Source organism: Rattus norvegicus, chromosome 1 (genome assembly GCF_021556685.1).
Source record: "Rattus norvegicus strain SHRSP/BbbUtx chromosome 1, alternate assembly SHRSP_T2T, whole genome shotgun sequence".
Classification (NCBI taxonomy): Eukaryota; Metazoa; Chordata; class Mammalia; order Rodentia; family Muridae; genus Rattus; species Rattus norvegicus.
This window is the reverse complement of record NC_141534.1, coordinates 50,635,247-50,652,398: the sequence shown is the minus strand read 5'-3', so window position 1 is coordinate 50,652,398 and position 17,152 is coordinate 50,635,247. Positions and strand designations below refer to the sequence as shown.

General features: G+C 45.6%; 1 protein-coding gene across 9 annotated transcripts in view; it reads right to left on the bottom strand.

The window, feature by feature from the left end:
* Map3k4 (mitogen activated protein kinase kinase kinase 4) overlaps positions 1-1,378 on the bottom strand; it is an 87,147-nt gene extending 85,769 nt beyond the window's left edge. For 6 of the 9 annotated variants that reach the window (XM_087552790.1, XM_087552803.1, XM_087552798.1 and 3 more), the window contains exon 1: positions 1,080-1,378. In XM_087552790.1, coding sequence (XP_087408916.1) covers positions 1,080-1,210 — 131 coding nt within the window. In that variant the 5' untranslated portion in view covers positions 1,211-1,378. 9 annotated transcript variants of the gene reach the window in all.
* Between the last annotated feature and the right edge of the window lie 15,774 nt (positions 1,379-17,152).

The window sequence follows — 17,152 nt, the reverse complement described above, 5'->3', positions numbered from 1 at the left end:
AAGAAAATTATGAACCTTCTGATAAAACTTCTAATCGCGCCCTGTACTACTTATACATTTTATTAAAGAAAATGTCCCTTAGGATGTCACAGAACTATCTTGAAATTAAGAAACATAAAGCAGTAGCTTTCACAGCTTTGAAAATATAAAATTCCTCTCAGGCAATCCAGTAGTGGTGTGAAAGGATGTGAATTGCTCCCGTGTTCAGGTCTCACCACGATGATAGTTTTGCTATTTCTTCAAGCAGGAAAACGCTAAACTATTTAACTGCCTTCTTCCTGGGATTATAGGGCAAGACTTTACGCCAGGAGTTGTCGGAGCGTTTTCGCTATAGGGGACAGGGGGCAGCCAAAACTTCTCTTGGGATGCAAAGGACTGGCATTTAAACACAAAATCAGGACACAGTGAGTTTACCCTCCCAATTAAAACTTAAAGGCTCTTAGTAGTTAAGAGAGCTTCTATGGAACAGAATGCAACAGATACTTTGGGTACCAAAGTTCCATCTTGGAGCTTCCTGCGGTAGCAAAGTTTCACACATTAACCCTTGGCTTTTCAGTGCGCAACACTGCATCAGGCTGTTGCTAGAGGACGGTAAAAGGGTTCTCAGGCTAGGAACCTTGTCTGCAATTACACGAAGCTTCGCCCTGGGGACAGAGAGCTGGGAGGCGCGCTGCAAAGGGGCGAAGGAGCACGGAGACAAGAGGCACGACGCCTGTCTTTTCCTGGAAGGAGAAAGACAGTCCACCTTCCTTCCATCGGATCACAGATCCAAGCCTGAGCGGCAGCCGCGGCAGTGGGCAACAGCGGCAGCAACAGCGGCGTCCGGGATAAGCAGGGGCCGTCTGCAACAGGGCCCCCGGGAGCACTACTGCAAGGGCCGGGGTCGCTCAGGAGCTTGGCCTCCGAGCCCGGGTAGGGGTCGCGCGGAAGCAGAGCACCGGGCTCCGCGCTGCACCGCGCCCCTCCCGCCACCGGAGGTCCCGATGCTCCGCGCCCACCTGGCGCGCAGCCGAGGACCCCACGCCCCCTTCACGCGCCACCCTGCTCCCTCCGAGCGGCGGCTGCAGCCGTGCACTCACCTCGCCGCTGGGCAGCACTCCGACTCCGGCTCGGGTTGTGGCGGCGGTGCTGGCCGCGGCTCCTCCATGGCGGCTGCAGGGTTGACGGCGAGGGCGGGAGGGGGCACCGGCTCGGCGATGGCGTCTCTCATCCGTGCACCAAGCTCCGCATGACCGCGGCGGGTCGTCAGCTGCAGCCTGGTGCGGGAAGACCTGGAGCCGCGGGGTGAGGGAGTGACTCGACTCCGCCTCCGCCTCTAGCCCGCCGCAGGAGCCGTGCGCGCAGCAGCCATCTTGGGAACGGCGGCCGGCCGAGCGCCGGGCTACGGCGGGCAGCGAGGGACACGCCTGGGCGGGCGGCCGAGTCCGCCTGGGCGGGGCGAGGCGGGAGGGAGGAGCGCACTGGTCCTTAGTAAATCAGGTGTCGCTGGGTGGCCCGGGTGGCCTCGGAAAGTCCTGAGGCTAAGGGTACTGGAGACACTTGAAGAGATAGGGTTGTCTGGGCGAGCAGGGATGTTCATAAACTTGAGCCCAAGGTCTCTGCACCACTGGATTCTGCCTTTCAGAATAAGGATGATGTCACCCAGACGCCCACAGCTCTGACATGGAAGTGTGGGCCTTCTGCAGACTCAGACCATCAGAGTGACACACCAGTGAGGCAGCAGAGGACGCCATTCTCTCCAAGGATCTCAAGGTTAGAAAGTGCTTTTTCAGAAACTGTACAGTTCCCACACTGAAGGAGAAAGAAACGGCTAAAGAAGTTGTAAAGACTCGAAGTTATTAAAAGAATTGAAATAGCGGAGCACCTTTCATTCATCCTTAGCTTGTGCAGCTTCACAGCCTTAGAGTTGCAAACGTGCCGTCTGAAATCCAGATTCAGTACAAAAATACCATTCAGAATCAAATATTTATGTTTCCACTCATTTGAATGTTATGATTTTCTTAATCATTATTTTACCTTTGCTATGTAGAGATATACGTTTTGAACAAATGTGTTTTTTTAACTGACCGAAAGAGAAGTTTTTAAGGTAAGATTTAAGAGCTAAGCAAGATAAAAAAGATACTCTGTGAAGTCAGCTGTGTTACAGAAATGTCTGTAGTTAAGTGTCTCTTGCCATTGTTACAATAGACTACATTATGTATATGGTCTGCTAGTGCTGGATTTCTGAGTTGACATCACTTTCATTAATTCAACAACATTTGGCCAATCAACAAGTATTCAGTGTACATATTCCATTAGGACTTCGGAGACACGACTGAGCAGGACACCTAATAAAGGGAGAGAGACAAAGCAAAAACAAGCATTCAGAGGAAATGAACTCAGTCTATCCTAATAAAAGCTACATAATTTTGAAACGGCCCATTCATTTTCACTGAGAGCTGTGCAGAGTGCAATGTAATTCTATTCCATCTCCCACTACACTTTGCTGACCTAAGCCCTCCTTCACGGTATACGGAGAAAGTTGATAAGAAAACCTCTGACTACTGTCAGGAAATGCGCGAAGGGGCACACTTGTGCCTCCCACTCATAAAGCACTGAACGTAAATCAGCCTCAGGAGGAGCCATGACTTCTTTTTCTTCGTTTTCTACTAGGTACGGAGTATTACATCATCTCATCATTCCCCGTGATGTGCATAGAAACCTAGATTATTTGATACTAATTCCATTTGTGTGCAGGGCTTTGCTTTTTCTTTCTTTCTTTCTTTCTTTTTTTTTTTTTTTTTTTTTGCCTTGGCATGCACAGGCAGACTAGCTGATTCTCTGGTGGCCTTTCTCAGCAGCACTCTCTCTCTCTTGTGCCTGTGCCTCCAGGGTTCCCAGGGTTTCAGGGCAAAGCTCACAGCCTACTCTCCTCACTCAGGGCATTTCTTACCTCTAGAGTGTGGGCTCCATCAGAGCAGAAACTATTTTTGGACCTATGTTTCACCCAGTTACCAAGTGTCTGGAGCCCAGGGCTGACAGACACATGGTAGGAGCCTAGCAAATACTGTTATGAAGACGTTGAAGTCAAGCCACCTCAGAACATGCCAAATCGCGTCACCTTGCTCACTTCACTCTGAAATGGCTTCAGAAGCAGCCATTGGCCCACCTTCCTGCATGCATCACAATGTCAAGGTTCTTTGGGGGAAAGGCCTACCTCACAGCAGTGCTGGAGGATGCTCTTGATCTCTGCATTCTGGTAACTGTAGACTGTGTACACCTGAAAAAAAGCAAACCCCAAACTGACCTTTATCTTGCTGTAGCCCCCGAAACTGCCATCATGTCTCTCTTAGTAACACCCCCTAGAATTTAATACGCTCGCAGATATCCACTGCTCCTGTCACTTCTTCACAAAGTTAGTGTCCTTTGTCTAAAATGTGTAAAAGTGTCATATGGTTGTTTCTTTGAATTTTTCTTTTGTGAGTATCCTAGAAAAATAATAAAAATTGCATAGATAGATAGATAATACATACATATGTAGATAAATACATGGATAGATACATAGATAGACACATAGACAGACAGATAAAGATAGATTTTGGGAATCAGCCCTTGCTTTCATCAGGCTCCTCCAGCATTCACAGGCTTGCATATTGTTGTTACACTAGTAAACTCCTATTGTTATTTAGATTTTCACTTATAGATTAAAATTGCTGTTTGGGGGATGGTCTTAAAAAGAGTGTCGTCAGAGTCTATGAGAATCGTCTATGTCTTCAAGATTAAATTCTCTTAGCCTTTTTTTTTTTAATTTCAAAAGTTAAAATTCAGGGCTGAGGAGATGATGGCTTGGGGGTTGAGAGTGCAAACTATTCTTGCAGAGGACCTGAGTTCTGATCCTGGCACCCATGTTAGACTGCTCACAAATACCTGGGACTCTAGCTCCAAGTAATCCAGAGTCTGTCAGGCACCACCTACCCTCACATGTACATATAGACAGACACATATACATATACAAATAAATCAAAAAACAAAAGTTAAAGTTCTATTAAGGATCTAATTTAGGCTATGGAACATAGCACTCATACTCTTTTTAACCAGTAAATTCAAGCCCAATTGTGATGCACGCACAAACCAGTTGCATACTAAATGTCTAAATATTTCTGCTTTCCAAAAAACAGTTAACAAAGCTGTGGCCACATGTCATCATGCTTATGAACTCTTAAACTGTTATATCTCCATGGATATACTAAATACAAATGCACACAAAAGACAGAAATGGGAGAGGGGATATTATGGTAGCACCTTAGACTCCTATCTACAGTTGTATAGTCGCTAAAAGTTTTCAAAGTTATTCATAAAGACCTTTGTGTCAAACTGTGTAAAGATTTACTGTTTCAAAGGAGCAGACTTCAAAGCTGTATGTTTTTAACATCATTGTTAGCAGGTGATGCATTTTACTTAAAATAACTTTCTCCCTTCCTGATGGTATTTGTGAACTCTGCCAACCAGCTTCCTGTGTGACCTTTCAGAGACCTTAGCAGCCGTGACCCTCTCTCCATTCCCAGTGGCTCCTTACGGCTCTGCTACTCTGCAGAGGCAAGAAGAACACAGACTTCCACTCTGCTCCTTGTAGGGAATGCTGGTTCACATTCACTTTGGTCCTCAGAGAAAAGAAGATGAGAGAGAGAGAGAGAGGGAGAGAGAGAGAGAGAGAGAGAGAGAGAGAGATTGATTTATATCTACCTACTACTAAAACACTCAAAATCTGGGTGCATGTAGAATATATTTACTTGACTTTTTTTTTTTATTAACTTGAGTATTTCTTATATACATTTCAAGTGTTATTCCCTTTCCCGGTTTCCGGGCAAACATCCCCCTAATCCCTCCCCCTCCCCTTCTTTATGGGTGTTCCCCTCCCCATCCTCCCCCCCCCCATTGCCGCCCTCCCCCCAACAATCTAGTTCACTGGGGGTTCAGTCTTAGCAGGACCAAGGGCTTCCCCTTCCACTGGTGCTCTTACTAGAATATTCATTGCTACCTATGAGGTCAGAGCCCAGGGTCAGTCCATGTATAGTCTTTAGGTAGTGGCTTAGTCCCGGAAGCTCTGGTTGCTTGGCATTGTTGTACATATGGGGTCTCGAGCCCCTTCAAGCTCTTCCAGTTCTTTCTCTGATTCCTTCAACGAGGGTCCTATTCTCAGTTCAGTGGTTTTCTGCTGGCATTCGCCTCTGTATTTGCTGTATTCTGGCTGTGTCTCTCAGGAGAGATAAACATCCGGCTCCTGTCTGCCTGCACTTCTTTGCTTCATCTATCTTGTCTAATTGGATGGCTGTATATGTGTGGGCCACATGTGGGGCAGGCTCTGAATGGGTGCTCCTTCTGTGTCTGTTTTAATCTTTGCCTCTCTATTCCCTGCCATGGGTATTCTTATTCCCCTTTTAAAGAAGGAGTGAAGCATTCACATTTTGATCATCCGTCTTGAGTTTCATTTGTTCTAGGCATCTAGGGTAATTCAAGCATTTGGGCTAATAGCCACTTATCAATGAGTGCATACCATGTGTGTTTTTCTGTGATTGGGTTACCTCACTTAGGATGATATTTTCCAGTTCCAACCATTTGCCTACGAGTTTCATAAAGTCATTGTTTTTGATAGCTGAGTAATATTCGATTGTGTAGATGTACCACATTTTCTGTATCCATTCCTCTGTTGAAGGGCATCTGGGTTCTTTCCAGCTTCTGGCTATTATAAATAAGGCTGTGATGAACATAGTGGAGCACGTGTCTTTTTTATATGTTGGGGCATCTTGTGGGTATATGCCCAAGAGAGGTATAGCTGGATCCTCAGGCAGTTCAATGTCCAATTTTCTGAGGAACATCCAGACTGATTTCCAGAATGGTTGTACCAGTCTGCAATCCCACCAACAATGGAGGAGTGTTCCTCTTTCTCCACATCCTCGCCAGCATCTGCTGTCATCTGAGTTTTTGATCTTAGTCTTTCTCACTGGTGTGAGGTGAAATCTCAGGGTTGTTTTGATTTGCATTTCCCTTATGACTAAAGATGTTGAACATTTCTTTAGGTGTTTCTCAGCCATTCGGCATTCCTCAGCTGTGAATTCTTTGTTTAGCTCTGAACACCATTTTTTAATAGGGTTATTTGTCTCCCTGTGGTCTAACTTCTTGAGTTCTTGGTATATTTTGGATATAAGGCCTCTATCTGTTGTAGGATTGGTAAAGATCTTTTCCCAATCTGTTGGTTGCTGTTTTGTCCTAACCACAGTGTCCTTTGCCTTACAGAAGCTTTGCAGTTTTATGAGATCCCATTTGTCGATTCTTGATCTTAGAGCATAAGCCATTGGTGTTTTGTTCAGGAAATTTTTTCCTTACTTGACTTTTTAAATAGTCCTTATAACACTAAGAGTCATACTTCGGAATAGTGGGAAGTTGGATAAAAGCTCTTCTGTTTTTGTTTGTTTGGGTTTTGTTTTTTTTTTTTTGTTATTTTTGTGGTTTGTTGTTATCTGAGAAGAGATTTGTTTATTCTTGTAATTTCTCCACCCAGAATACAAACTACCCTTTGTGTGAGACATTAGTCTTTGTCCAAAGTATAAACTGAGTTTATAACCTCATTAAACACAGGATTAAAAGTTGTACACTTTAGAAAACAAAGGTTAGGGGACTGGAGACATGGCTTAGTGATTAAGGGCATGAAGACCCTTGCTACTCTTACAGTGGACCTGGGTTCACCCACATGGCAGTTGATGACTACCTATCACTCTGCTGCCACATGATCCAAAGCTCTCTTCTGGCCTTCCCAGGCTCCTATGTGTATATGGTGCATGTAAGCTCCTGCAGGTATACATGCATACGTCATACATAATGAGGATGAAGGAAGTGGCGTCATTCTTACAGAAGGAGAACACTGCAGGAAGAGGGTCGATCAAGCAGCGAACCACCGTGCACAATGCAGCGCTTCACTTTCTTCTGAAAGGACAGGATGAGGCAAGCCAGCAAGCCATGAGCTTTCCCTTCCAGATCTTGCCATGGTGGAAAACTGCCTTAAAACCTGAACACTGTAAGGGGGCCCACTCCTTGTGAGCTACGAATCTTCAACACATGCCACCCAGACACTAAGAGCCCATCCTGCTTCTCAATGAGGCTCACTCAGGTCAGGGGTTTAGAAGGCAGAGAAACTTCAGGTCACAGTGCCCTGTTGCTCTCAGATCTCGTACACTCAGTAGAGTCTGTGTGTATAGAAGCCAGACATAGAGAACAACAGACGACTAAACAAGGAGGTTCACGCTCTTGTCAGTACCATCTGCCCCTTGCTTCCACCCTTTAAGCCACTAGTGTCCTTCCAAACACTGTTTGAGTGGGCCCCACTCGGAAGACTCCCCATCGCCAGCGTCCCAGCCTCCCTTCAGACTTGAACTATTCCCGTCTAGGAATAATTCTGTCGGAAGATTTTCTAAACATGGTTCACTTGACACCTCAGCTGGCTGGAGTAGTTCTAATTAAACAGAAAGGATTTGAGATCATTAACTTGAGATGGTTTAATTGGCTTGGGTGGAACCAGAGTCTGCATGTCTAGCATGCTCCTGGGTGACATGGGTGATACAGATGATGCAGGAGGACTTGCAAAGCAAGGATGCAGAACCCTCCTGGGATAGACTACAGGCCTCTGCCTTTAACAGAGAATCAGAAGAAAATGTGGATGTATTAGTTGAAGATAGCTAGGCAAACTAAGCATATCCCACAACCAGGTAAAACCCTTATGACAAAAAGGCTTAGCAGTAGCAGGAAGGAAGGGCTTACTCTGCCTGCGTACAGTTTGAAAGGGTACGTACGGTCCATCCTGACAGGAAAGTCAGAGCTGGCATAAGGCAGTTGGTCACCCTTTCCCATCAATAGTCGGAAGGAAGTGTTCCCACTTTCTTCGTTTCCTTCAGTCTGTGTCGTCAGACTTTGGAACAGTGCTGGCCACATTCAGGGTGGGTCTTCCCGAAAACTCTCTTGCAGACACGTTCAGAGATCACGTCCTAGTGATTCCAAATCCATTTGAGTTGACATTAGTGATTAACTATCAGTGATGGGGTCGTCCTGGTATCCATGAATACGTCCCTCTACGAGAGATGTTGAAGGCCGTCTCGGTCTATAGGGGCCGCTCTGAAATAGGATTGTTTGTAAATAGTGTCAATTTACACTGTCCCTCTTATGGAGGCCAAGAGGTCTAAGATGAAGGTTCCGACAGGTTCAGTGATAGTAAAGGGTCTCGTGTTTGTTTCCGCGATGACATTGCAAACATCGCTTCCTCTGTAGGAAAGTCACACTGCACCCTTGCATGGCAGGAAAGAAGGAAGGGAGATAAGGGTGGCTACCCTCTATGCTACCCTCACTTGGCTCCTAGACAAACTCTAGTGGATCAAGGTTATCCTTGAACTTACAACCTTCCTGCCTCCACTTTTCAAATGCTGGGATGGCAGACATCTGAAACCATGCCGGGTTCATATGGTGCTGGGTTGGCACCTCAGGCTTCATTCGCATTAGGCAAAGCACTTTACCAATTGAGCTATAGCCCCCACCCCTCTCTCAGCCCCTTTATAAGATCACTAGCATCATTTATGAAGGCTCTGGCCTCAGAATTTACTGCTTATCTCTTAATATGTCACATGGATTTTGGAGGATACACGGACATTTGAGACATAATAAAGCTGTAACCCTGGTAGCTGTGAATGGGAACCTCACTTGGAAACCTGACCTCTGGCGATGTAACTACATTAGGATAAGGTCATACTGGATTGGGTGGGCCCCTCGTTTAACCTAATTGGCCTCATTTTGTTGTTGGTGGTGGTGATGATGGTGTTTCGGTTATTCTGTTGCTTTGAAAGGGCCACAGTGTGGCTCATTTTAATGCTTCCTTATACTTCTTCTCCATCTTTGCTGTACTCCTCGGTAGTGAACTTGAAAAGCGGCATTCTTATTAGGAGAGACTTGAGATGCAGAAAGATACAAAGGACAGGAGGAAGACAACATGGCCTCGAGACACAGACTGAAATGCAGCACCCACGAGATTCAGTGGCAAACACTAGAAGCTAAGAAAGCGACTAAGAAGGTGTGTCCTACAGAACCTTTAGGACAGCTGGCTCCTCCGGGGCCTTAGTTTCTCCGGCCTCACTTCCAAAACTGAGACGATCTACTCTGCTGTTTTTGGCTGCTCCCTTGGTCTGTGGCTTCTATTGGAGAACCCTGGGGCTCACACCAACTGCCCTGAGAAATGGGGTACGAGCAGCAGGAAGCTGTAAGTGGCCCTCTAGGAAAAACATCCCTAGAAATGGGGAGTATACCAGACCAACAATGTCACAAGAAACAGAATACCCTCTTGTCTGGGAGGATGCATGTGCAAATGCACTGATAACACAGTTCAGAGGTCATCACAAAGGAGCCTACGCCTCACTACAAAACCCTATTCACATTGGGTTGGCACAGAGATCATTAAAAGAGGCCAACAAGCGGTCCATCAAGTAAGCGAAGGATCGAACAATACCTCCTTCGGGATCTTCAGAATCCTAGGCAAAGGGTTAAAGAAAAGGGGATGCTTGCCCCTCTCCCTCCCTCTGTATCTCCATCTAGCTGGTCTGACACATAGTCTCCAGCCATAACTTGCAAGCACTCCTCAGGCAATCCCATATCCAGCCAGGGTTGAGAATTGCTGTTAAAGATCTGAGCCTTCAGAGAGAAAGTCAGCCTAGGAGCCACCGTCCGTGAGTATACCTTGATTGTGCGCTCAGGGCCTGAAGTAAGCAACATTGTGCAGGTTGAGGTTGGCAGTTCCAATGTCTAGATGGCTAAGTGCCAGCCCTGATGCAAATTCCTCCCTGGTCTGTGAGTACAGACTTTTCCATGGTTAGTTTTCCATAGTGGTAGTAGTTTACTCGACTGCTGCCCTATCCCTCTGCCTGCTTTAAGGACTTGCATTGTCAATTGTCCCGTGCCTGAAGACAGCTGTGTTTATTGTGCCCAACCATTGACCTGCTTACCATGGGTAGACAGTCTAGGCAAAGCGCCACAATTTGGGGTGGCTTAAGGCAATAGACACTCATTCTTTCATACTTCTGAAGGCCAGAAGGATCAAATCAAGATATGAGAAGGGTGACTTCCTTCTTGGGGATTCTGAGCACATCATGAGTCTACCCCCCTCTGTCCCCTGCATTCTGATAACCGCTCCTTAGCATTCCAACTTCATAATGCCAAGCTCTGTCCCTGCTTCTGCATGGTCACCTTTCCTCTGTGTCTGTCCCTGTGTCCCTTTTCCTCTTCATCAAAGGACACCAGTCAGACTGGATTAAGAGTCCACCCTCTTCCAGAATGATATCATCTAAGCTAATTACATCTATCTGCAACAACCCTACTTCTAAATATGGTCACATTCTGAGGTTCCAGGAAAGTCTTGTGTTTGAGGGTAATACTGTGCAACCCAGGACAGTGGGTCACTGTGGTACTACTGTTCCAAAACAGAAATTTTTACTTAAACTGCAAACTCCTAGCCAGAGGGTTGGTTTTTATTTATTTGGCGAGGGGGCTTTTTACAATACTCAAAACCAAAGCAATTTAGTAGTTTGAGATGAGTTAGGGTCATATAGTAAAAATAGCCCAGTGTTCTGTAAGTGCAGGTTCCAGGACTCACATGATGGGGGTGGGAGGAGCATAGTTTCAGGAGCTGCAGACTAGGAACCTGGATTGTCGGGGGCTCCTTGGACTGGTGACCTCCCATCTTATCTGCATACTGAAAGACAGTTACTACATGGCACAGGGGTTCTTGGGTTCTTTGCATTAAGGAGCTGAGTTCAGTTATTACAGGAGATACTAAGTCATAGATCTCAGAGAAACAGCCAGTCACGTGTATGGAGACATACAGAAAGAGATGAACTTGATGGAATGGGTTTATGGGATCACAGAGAGGCTGGCAATCTTCCAAGTGGGCTGGCAGGCTAGAGACCAGGGAAGACTTGATGCTACAGCTCCAGGCAGAAGGCAGACTGTCCAGAGACTCCCTTAGTCCTCAGGGGTAGGGTGGGGTGGGGGTCTGTTTCTTGGTCTGAGTTTCTTATACCAGGATAATACCCCCCCCCAGAACTCCCCATAAACTCAATGAAAGACAGCAATTTGCTTTATACCAAACCCTCCAATTCTAATGTCAATCTCACTTCTTTCATAAGTGTCCTAAATAACACTTGACCATGTATCTGGGTACTACTCCTCAGCCACACTGGCATACCAGTTCACCCATTACATGAGCTCTCAGAGAATCCAGCACTGGAAGAGACTTAGGATAAGGAGAGCAAGAGACAGGAGAGATGAATCCCTCTGGACTTTATAAAGTTAAGAGTCTAGCCCTGAGCACAAGTCTTGGAAGTCTCTATGGAGACACAGCTTATCAGGTCCCATCAGGAATCAGTAAACCTGGGTCTGACTGGGGCTTCTGTGGAACAGATCTATTCCTTCTGTTGCATTTATTCATTCTAAGTATTGTGTAACAATTTCCTAAGCATATCGTGAATGTAGACATACTTAGTAAATGCCCGCAATACATTTTCTACAAAAGCAAATAATTATCTACCAACGTCAGGTTGAAGCCCGCTATGTAAATTCTAGACAACAATGTGCGCGTGCTTACACTAGAAACATCCGTGTCCATGTGCAAAGCAGAGAGTAGTGTCATGTTAGCCTTTCTCTGTGTCCTCACTCACAGTGTCTAATTCTGGACCTGGTGCAGTAAGATGGGCTTAATACATCACAGCAGCCAGGGGACTACCACAACTGTTCCAAAGTAAAAGAGAGGGAAAGATGCTTGGGGAGGCTGGCTGCAGGTGACATTTGTGCAAGACAAAAAGAGTTCATTAACCTGAGATCTCAAAGATGTCATTAAGAAAGAGGATGGGCAACTCAAATGTTCTGAGTGACCGGGTGAAAGAAGATTAGGCACTAAAGACTCTCCAAGGCCTGTCTGCACTTTGATCCCTAACGGCCCCCAAGTTAGACTCTGTGTCCTAATTGTAGATGTTCAGTATAATGCAAACTGCCACAGCAAGAGGGCAGATTTGGGTGATTCCAGAGAGACAGGGTTCTCTAGAGAGAGGATGTCCACCAAGGCTGAGCCCAGGAGTCCCAACCCCTTGCCCACTGAAAACACTAAGATCTCAGGCTTAGAGGCGAAGTTTTATTCTCCCTTAACAATCTCATCCCACCCATCCCCACATTCCCTCTGGGTGCTCAGGATCACGTGAGCCAAGGGTGTCTGGTATTATCAGTGTTTCAGACAAAACTTCCCCGGGTCCCCTGCTGCCTGCCAAGCCTGCGAGTCTATCAGAGCAGGTCATCCGTTGTTTATGAGCTGGCTGGATGCCTGGGCCACACGAGCACAGCTGTGTGGGAGGCTTAGCAGATTCCTCCGCTCGGGTTCTGGGTTTGTTCCCTTTTCCTCTTGGAAAACAAGAAACCTAGGTGCTTCTAGCATGAAGTCAATAGCTGCTGTTAATCTACGAAACTAGACATGACACATCTGTGGGAAGGAAGACAGTCCCTGCTTTCTAATACGGTATCCCCTTTGCCCATGTTTCCTTCCTTAGTCTGAGTCCCATGGGGAGCCCAGTCACCCATTCTGCCATGTCCTGGTGCACATGTTCACAAAGCTAAATCCCTTCCTGTGCAAAGCCCGGGACCAGGGTCAGCTGCCCATCACTATCAGGCCTTCATATCAATGACCTCATCTCCTAGTAATAATAATAGCCAATCCCTCTTGAAAGCAGCAGGCAAAGCAGCCCTCTCCCTTTATGGAGTGCCTTTTAGGTGCTTTAAAATAGGATTGGTTATTGGGTAGATAGATAGATAGATAGATAGATAGATAGATAGATAGATAGATAGATGATAGATAGATGATAAATAAATAGATAGATAGATAGATAGATAGATAGACAGACAGACAGATAGAAATAAAAACATGCTGGGTGTAAGAAAGAAAGGTCCTGGGTTGAATCCTAGTACCCACAACACAAACCCATTGTCAACATAGGAGCTTAAGACAGGGAGCAATTAGGATTTTCTTGCTTCACCTTAAACATGCGTGCAGGGGTATCTAGATGATGCCAGCAGTGAATTTAAAAACTGCGTGTTCGAGAATGCTAACGACTGTGACTAGTGTTCCTCCCCTCCTTATTTCTGGACATTTCACAACCTCACTTTCCAGATGTCTGTCGTTCACTTGCTGCATGCATGGCTGTGCACTGGTCATGGAGGGAAAGGTCAGAGCTGGGATAAGCAGGCACACATAGTGATAGCCTCAGTCAGTGGCCTCTGAAATGTGCTTGGCCAGACTCTGCATCCATAGGATCCAGCTCCAGTCCCCTGCTCTCTGGGGTCCTCAGCTTCTCCAGGCAGCTAACCTTTTTGTTTCGAAATGCCAGGTTTCATACCCCAGGAATCCAGTTCATTACTTCATTAATGACACAATGCTTCTGTCGGTGTTTTATTGGTCCCTTCAGCCTGGCTGCAGGGTTGGTGGTGGGTGGTGGTGGTTTTTGTTTTTCAGTTGTTTTGTTTTTGAAGGGGATAAGTAAGCAATCCCACTTTCTTTGCATTCTTGCGCACGAGTAGCACGAGTAGCACGTGGGAAGACACAGCAGCCCTCAATAGTGCCCTGGGCTTAGACCATGAGATTTGCGCTTGCTGCGAACCATAGAGTCAGTTCCTGTTTAGCCCTCCAGGAGTTCAGACAGAAGGCGGGAACTATGTTGAAATCTTAGTTAGCATTCCAAAAGGAGGCCGACCCAAGCAAGCCTGCTCTGACATTATCGATACCCTTTCCATAATTCTACATAAGTATTCTCTTAAAAGTCAAAGCCCTAAGAGGAGCCATTTCCACATTTACGAATTAAAAGGAGTCACAATCATGTAGGTGTGGGCAGCGTCCTTTAAGGGCTGGTGGAAGCAGGTCCTTAAATTGTCCCGTGTCTTCACATACACAGCCATTAGAAACTGCTGCATCAGGGCCGCTCTCCCAGGCTTCACCTACACAGCTCTCAGAAACTGCTGCATCAGGGCCGCTCTCCCAGGCTTTAGGTTCTGAGCATTGGTGATTTTTACTGAGGTATCTGAGTTTTGTCTCATTGAATCAACATGGCATCTTTCAAGCTGCAGATTCTTGCCGACAAAACCAGAGATCTTTCACCCTGGAGAGTCCCGTGTCCCCTGGGTCTCCTGAATTTACTAAAAGCGTACTGTATTTTTATGCCCCCGTTAACTACAGAAGAGTGGTTCTTTGGAAATCTGAGACAGCCTTCTTTTAATGAGAAGACAACTGAGGCAATCAAAAGGCTTAACTTCCAAAACTCTTATCTCTGCAGGTTTCCTTTCTTAGATTGAGTCCCACAGGGCGCCCTGTTGCCTGGGGAATGCCTTAGTTCTACTGGAAGCATTTCTTTTGTGGTCCTGGGCCTGTCTGTGCAGCCAAGAGTAAGTCTCTGGTCCACTAGCACTTTTTTTTACTAAATGGACGGAAAGAAGAGCAACTCCACCTCCCTTGCTCTTGCGTGGTTTAGTGGAGTTCGTTATTTTGAGATGGTTTCTCACACTATAGCTTGCCAAGAATTCACTTTATGATCCAAGCTTCCGTCGCACTCATAGCAATCCTCCTGCCTCAGCCTCCCAAGGGCTGCCTTTAAAAGTGTGTGCAACCAGGCCTGGCTTTGTACATGTTTTGAGTTGAGTAAGACTTGGAAGGGATGTCTTGAATCCTAGAAATCTGGTATTTAAGTGCTCCACACAGACCACTACTGGCAGGAACGGAGCCATGTTTAACGTTTTACTGCTATTCAAACTTCATCCCTAGGGGCTCAGTTTCCCTTGACTGGAGCAAGCTCAGACTAGCCCAGGTTTCTGTAGGTATAGCCTAGTGGATGACTTGCAGAGATGGTGACTCCCTGCAGAGAACAAGCCTTTTGGGGTAGGGGACAAGCAGGATATTAAGAGCATCCATTCTGCCCAGTCTTGGTGGAAATTGAAGCCCACTGTGTTCTGGTGTCCTAGGCAGTAGCATGCATACACTTAAATCCCTATTAACTCCCTCCACTTTGGATTGGTTACCTTTATATCACTGTAAGAGAGATACCTACAAGAAATAACTCGAGTTAATTTTGGTTCAGGATTTCAGATAGCATAATCTATCATATCAAGGAAGATATGGAAGCCTGTGTGACAACAGGAGTCTGTGGTGTAGACACACTTATCTAAGTCATAACTATCTAAGGCCAGCTACCAATAACCTACTTCCAGCACTCAGACCTCACCTCCTAAAGATTCCAACATCCTGCCGACATAGTGCCACCAGTCAGAGGCATGAGCCTGAGGTGACGCTTCAGATTCAAACCGTAACATCATCCCTCAATAACTTATTACACTTTCCTATACTCTCTGCTCTCAAACCCTAAAATCAAGTCAGGGTGTTCTTGACCCCTCCAGTAATACGTTTAAACAGGATACATGGTCAGTTTCTCTTTCTTTCTTTCTTTCTTTCTTTCTTTCTTTCTCTCTTTCTTTCTCCTCCTCCCCTCTCTTTCTTTTTTTTTAACTCATAGCTAAGTGTTAAATATTTTCCCTAATTCCATGTTTTTTTCTCTTGGCCTCAGTTGGAGGTAGAGGGTCACATAAGAGGACCAGCTTTCCTTACTCCATTTTGCAAATTTATAGCTTATAAAAAAAACTTTTATTATTTATAACCTTTAAAAAATATATATCATCAGGTCCAAGATAAGATGTAATGTGTTGGGCTGGAGAGATGGCTCAGTGGTTAAGAGCACTGACTGCTCTTCCGGAGGTCCTGAGTTCAAATCCCAGCAACCATATGGTGGCTCATAACCATCTGTAATGAGATCTGATGCCCTCTCCTGGTGTGTCTGAAGACAGCTACAGTGTCTTTAATATATATATATATTATTTAATATATATATATATACTTATAAAAAATAAATTTAAAATAAGATGTAATGTGTTTCCGCAAAGTTCTTGAGCATTTCAAGGTAATTTTAGCCACAGGAAAAGCTATGGTTTGAGTTGTTCTAGAAGCATCACAAGAAAGCCAGGAGAGACGACCCTAGCGCACAGCTCTCTCCAGCACTCACGCTGTGCCCTGCCTATGACTGTAATCACAGTCAGCCTTCTGTGGTGACAGAAGACAGTGGGCACAGACTTTTCATTTTAAATGCATGGGCACTGTCAACACCGAAGAGAAGCAAAGGCAGCTGAGCGTCGAGGCAGTGAGGAGGCAGACGCATTCTAACATGTCCTAGGTCTTCCGTCTTGTCTGCTGGCCCCTCGCTAGAAGTTGCAAAGTGCCACCAAAGATGCAGAGAGGAGAAGACAGATCTTTCTATATCTTAGCATCACTAGTCGGAGTTTCTGGTTCAATGTATAAACAATCATAAAAGGCACAATACATGTAAGGAAGTCAGTATTATCCCTGGTACACCAGGCGGCATCCAAAGGTTGGTGGTTATATTGGTGACTCCAGCAAGCGTCCAAGAAGTGGTGGCAATTACTGTTATTATTACGTCTCTCTTACCCAGATACTTATCAAACTGCCCCGGAGATTTGGGTGAAGATATTGGTCATCCGATGCTGCTCTTGTAAACATATAGAATAATAAATTCATATATAACACCTGATAATTACATTAGCATGCTATTCTGTGTCAATACAGTTCTATTATTTATACCAGCTAACCATTTCTGTTATTGTGTAATTATGAATATGTCGTGTGTAAGGATACAAAAACATAAATAATATAAATCCATTTAATCTTTTAAAAGCTTTTCACAGCGTTATACAATAATGATCACATGTGTGGGGCAAAGTGAGCCATGCAGCCCAGGGAGCTGGCCTGGAGTAAGAGTGAGGTTGAGACATGTCTGAACCCTGAAAATCTCATCTTCAGACTGGCAGAAGTAAGAATTGCTCCTCCTGGCTCTGGACCTGCATGGTACACATATCCTTGAGACCTCCACCTCCACCCCTCCCTTGAGGTACTCACGTAGCCTGATAGCCAAATTACAAGTTTAACTTCCTCTTTCCTTAGAAGGACATGCCCAGAGAGCACATGAAATTCCTCTTCATGCAAACGAAGCGT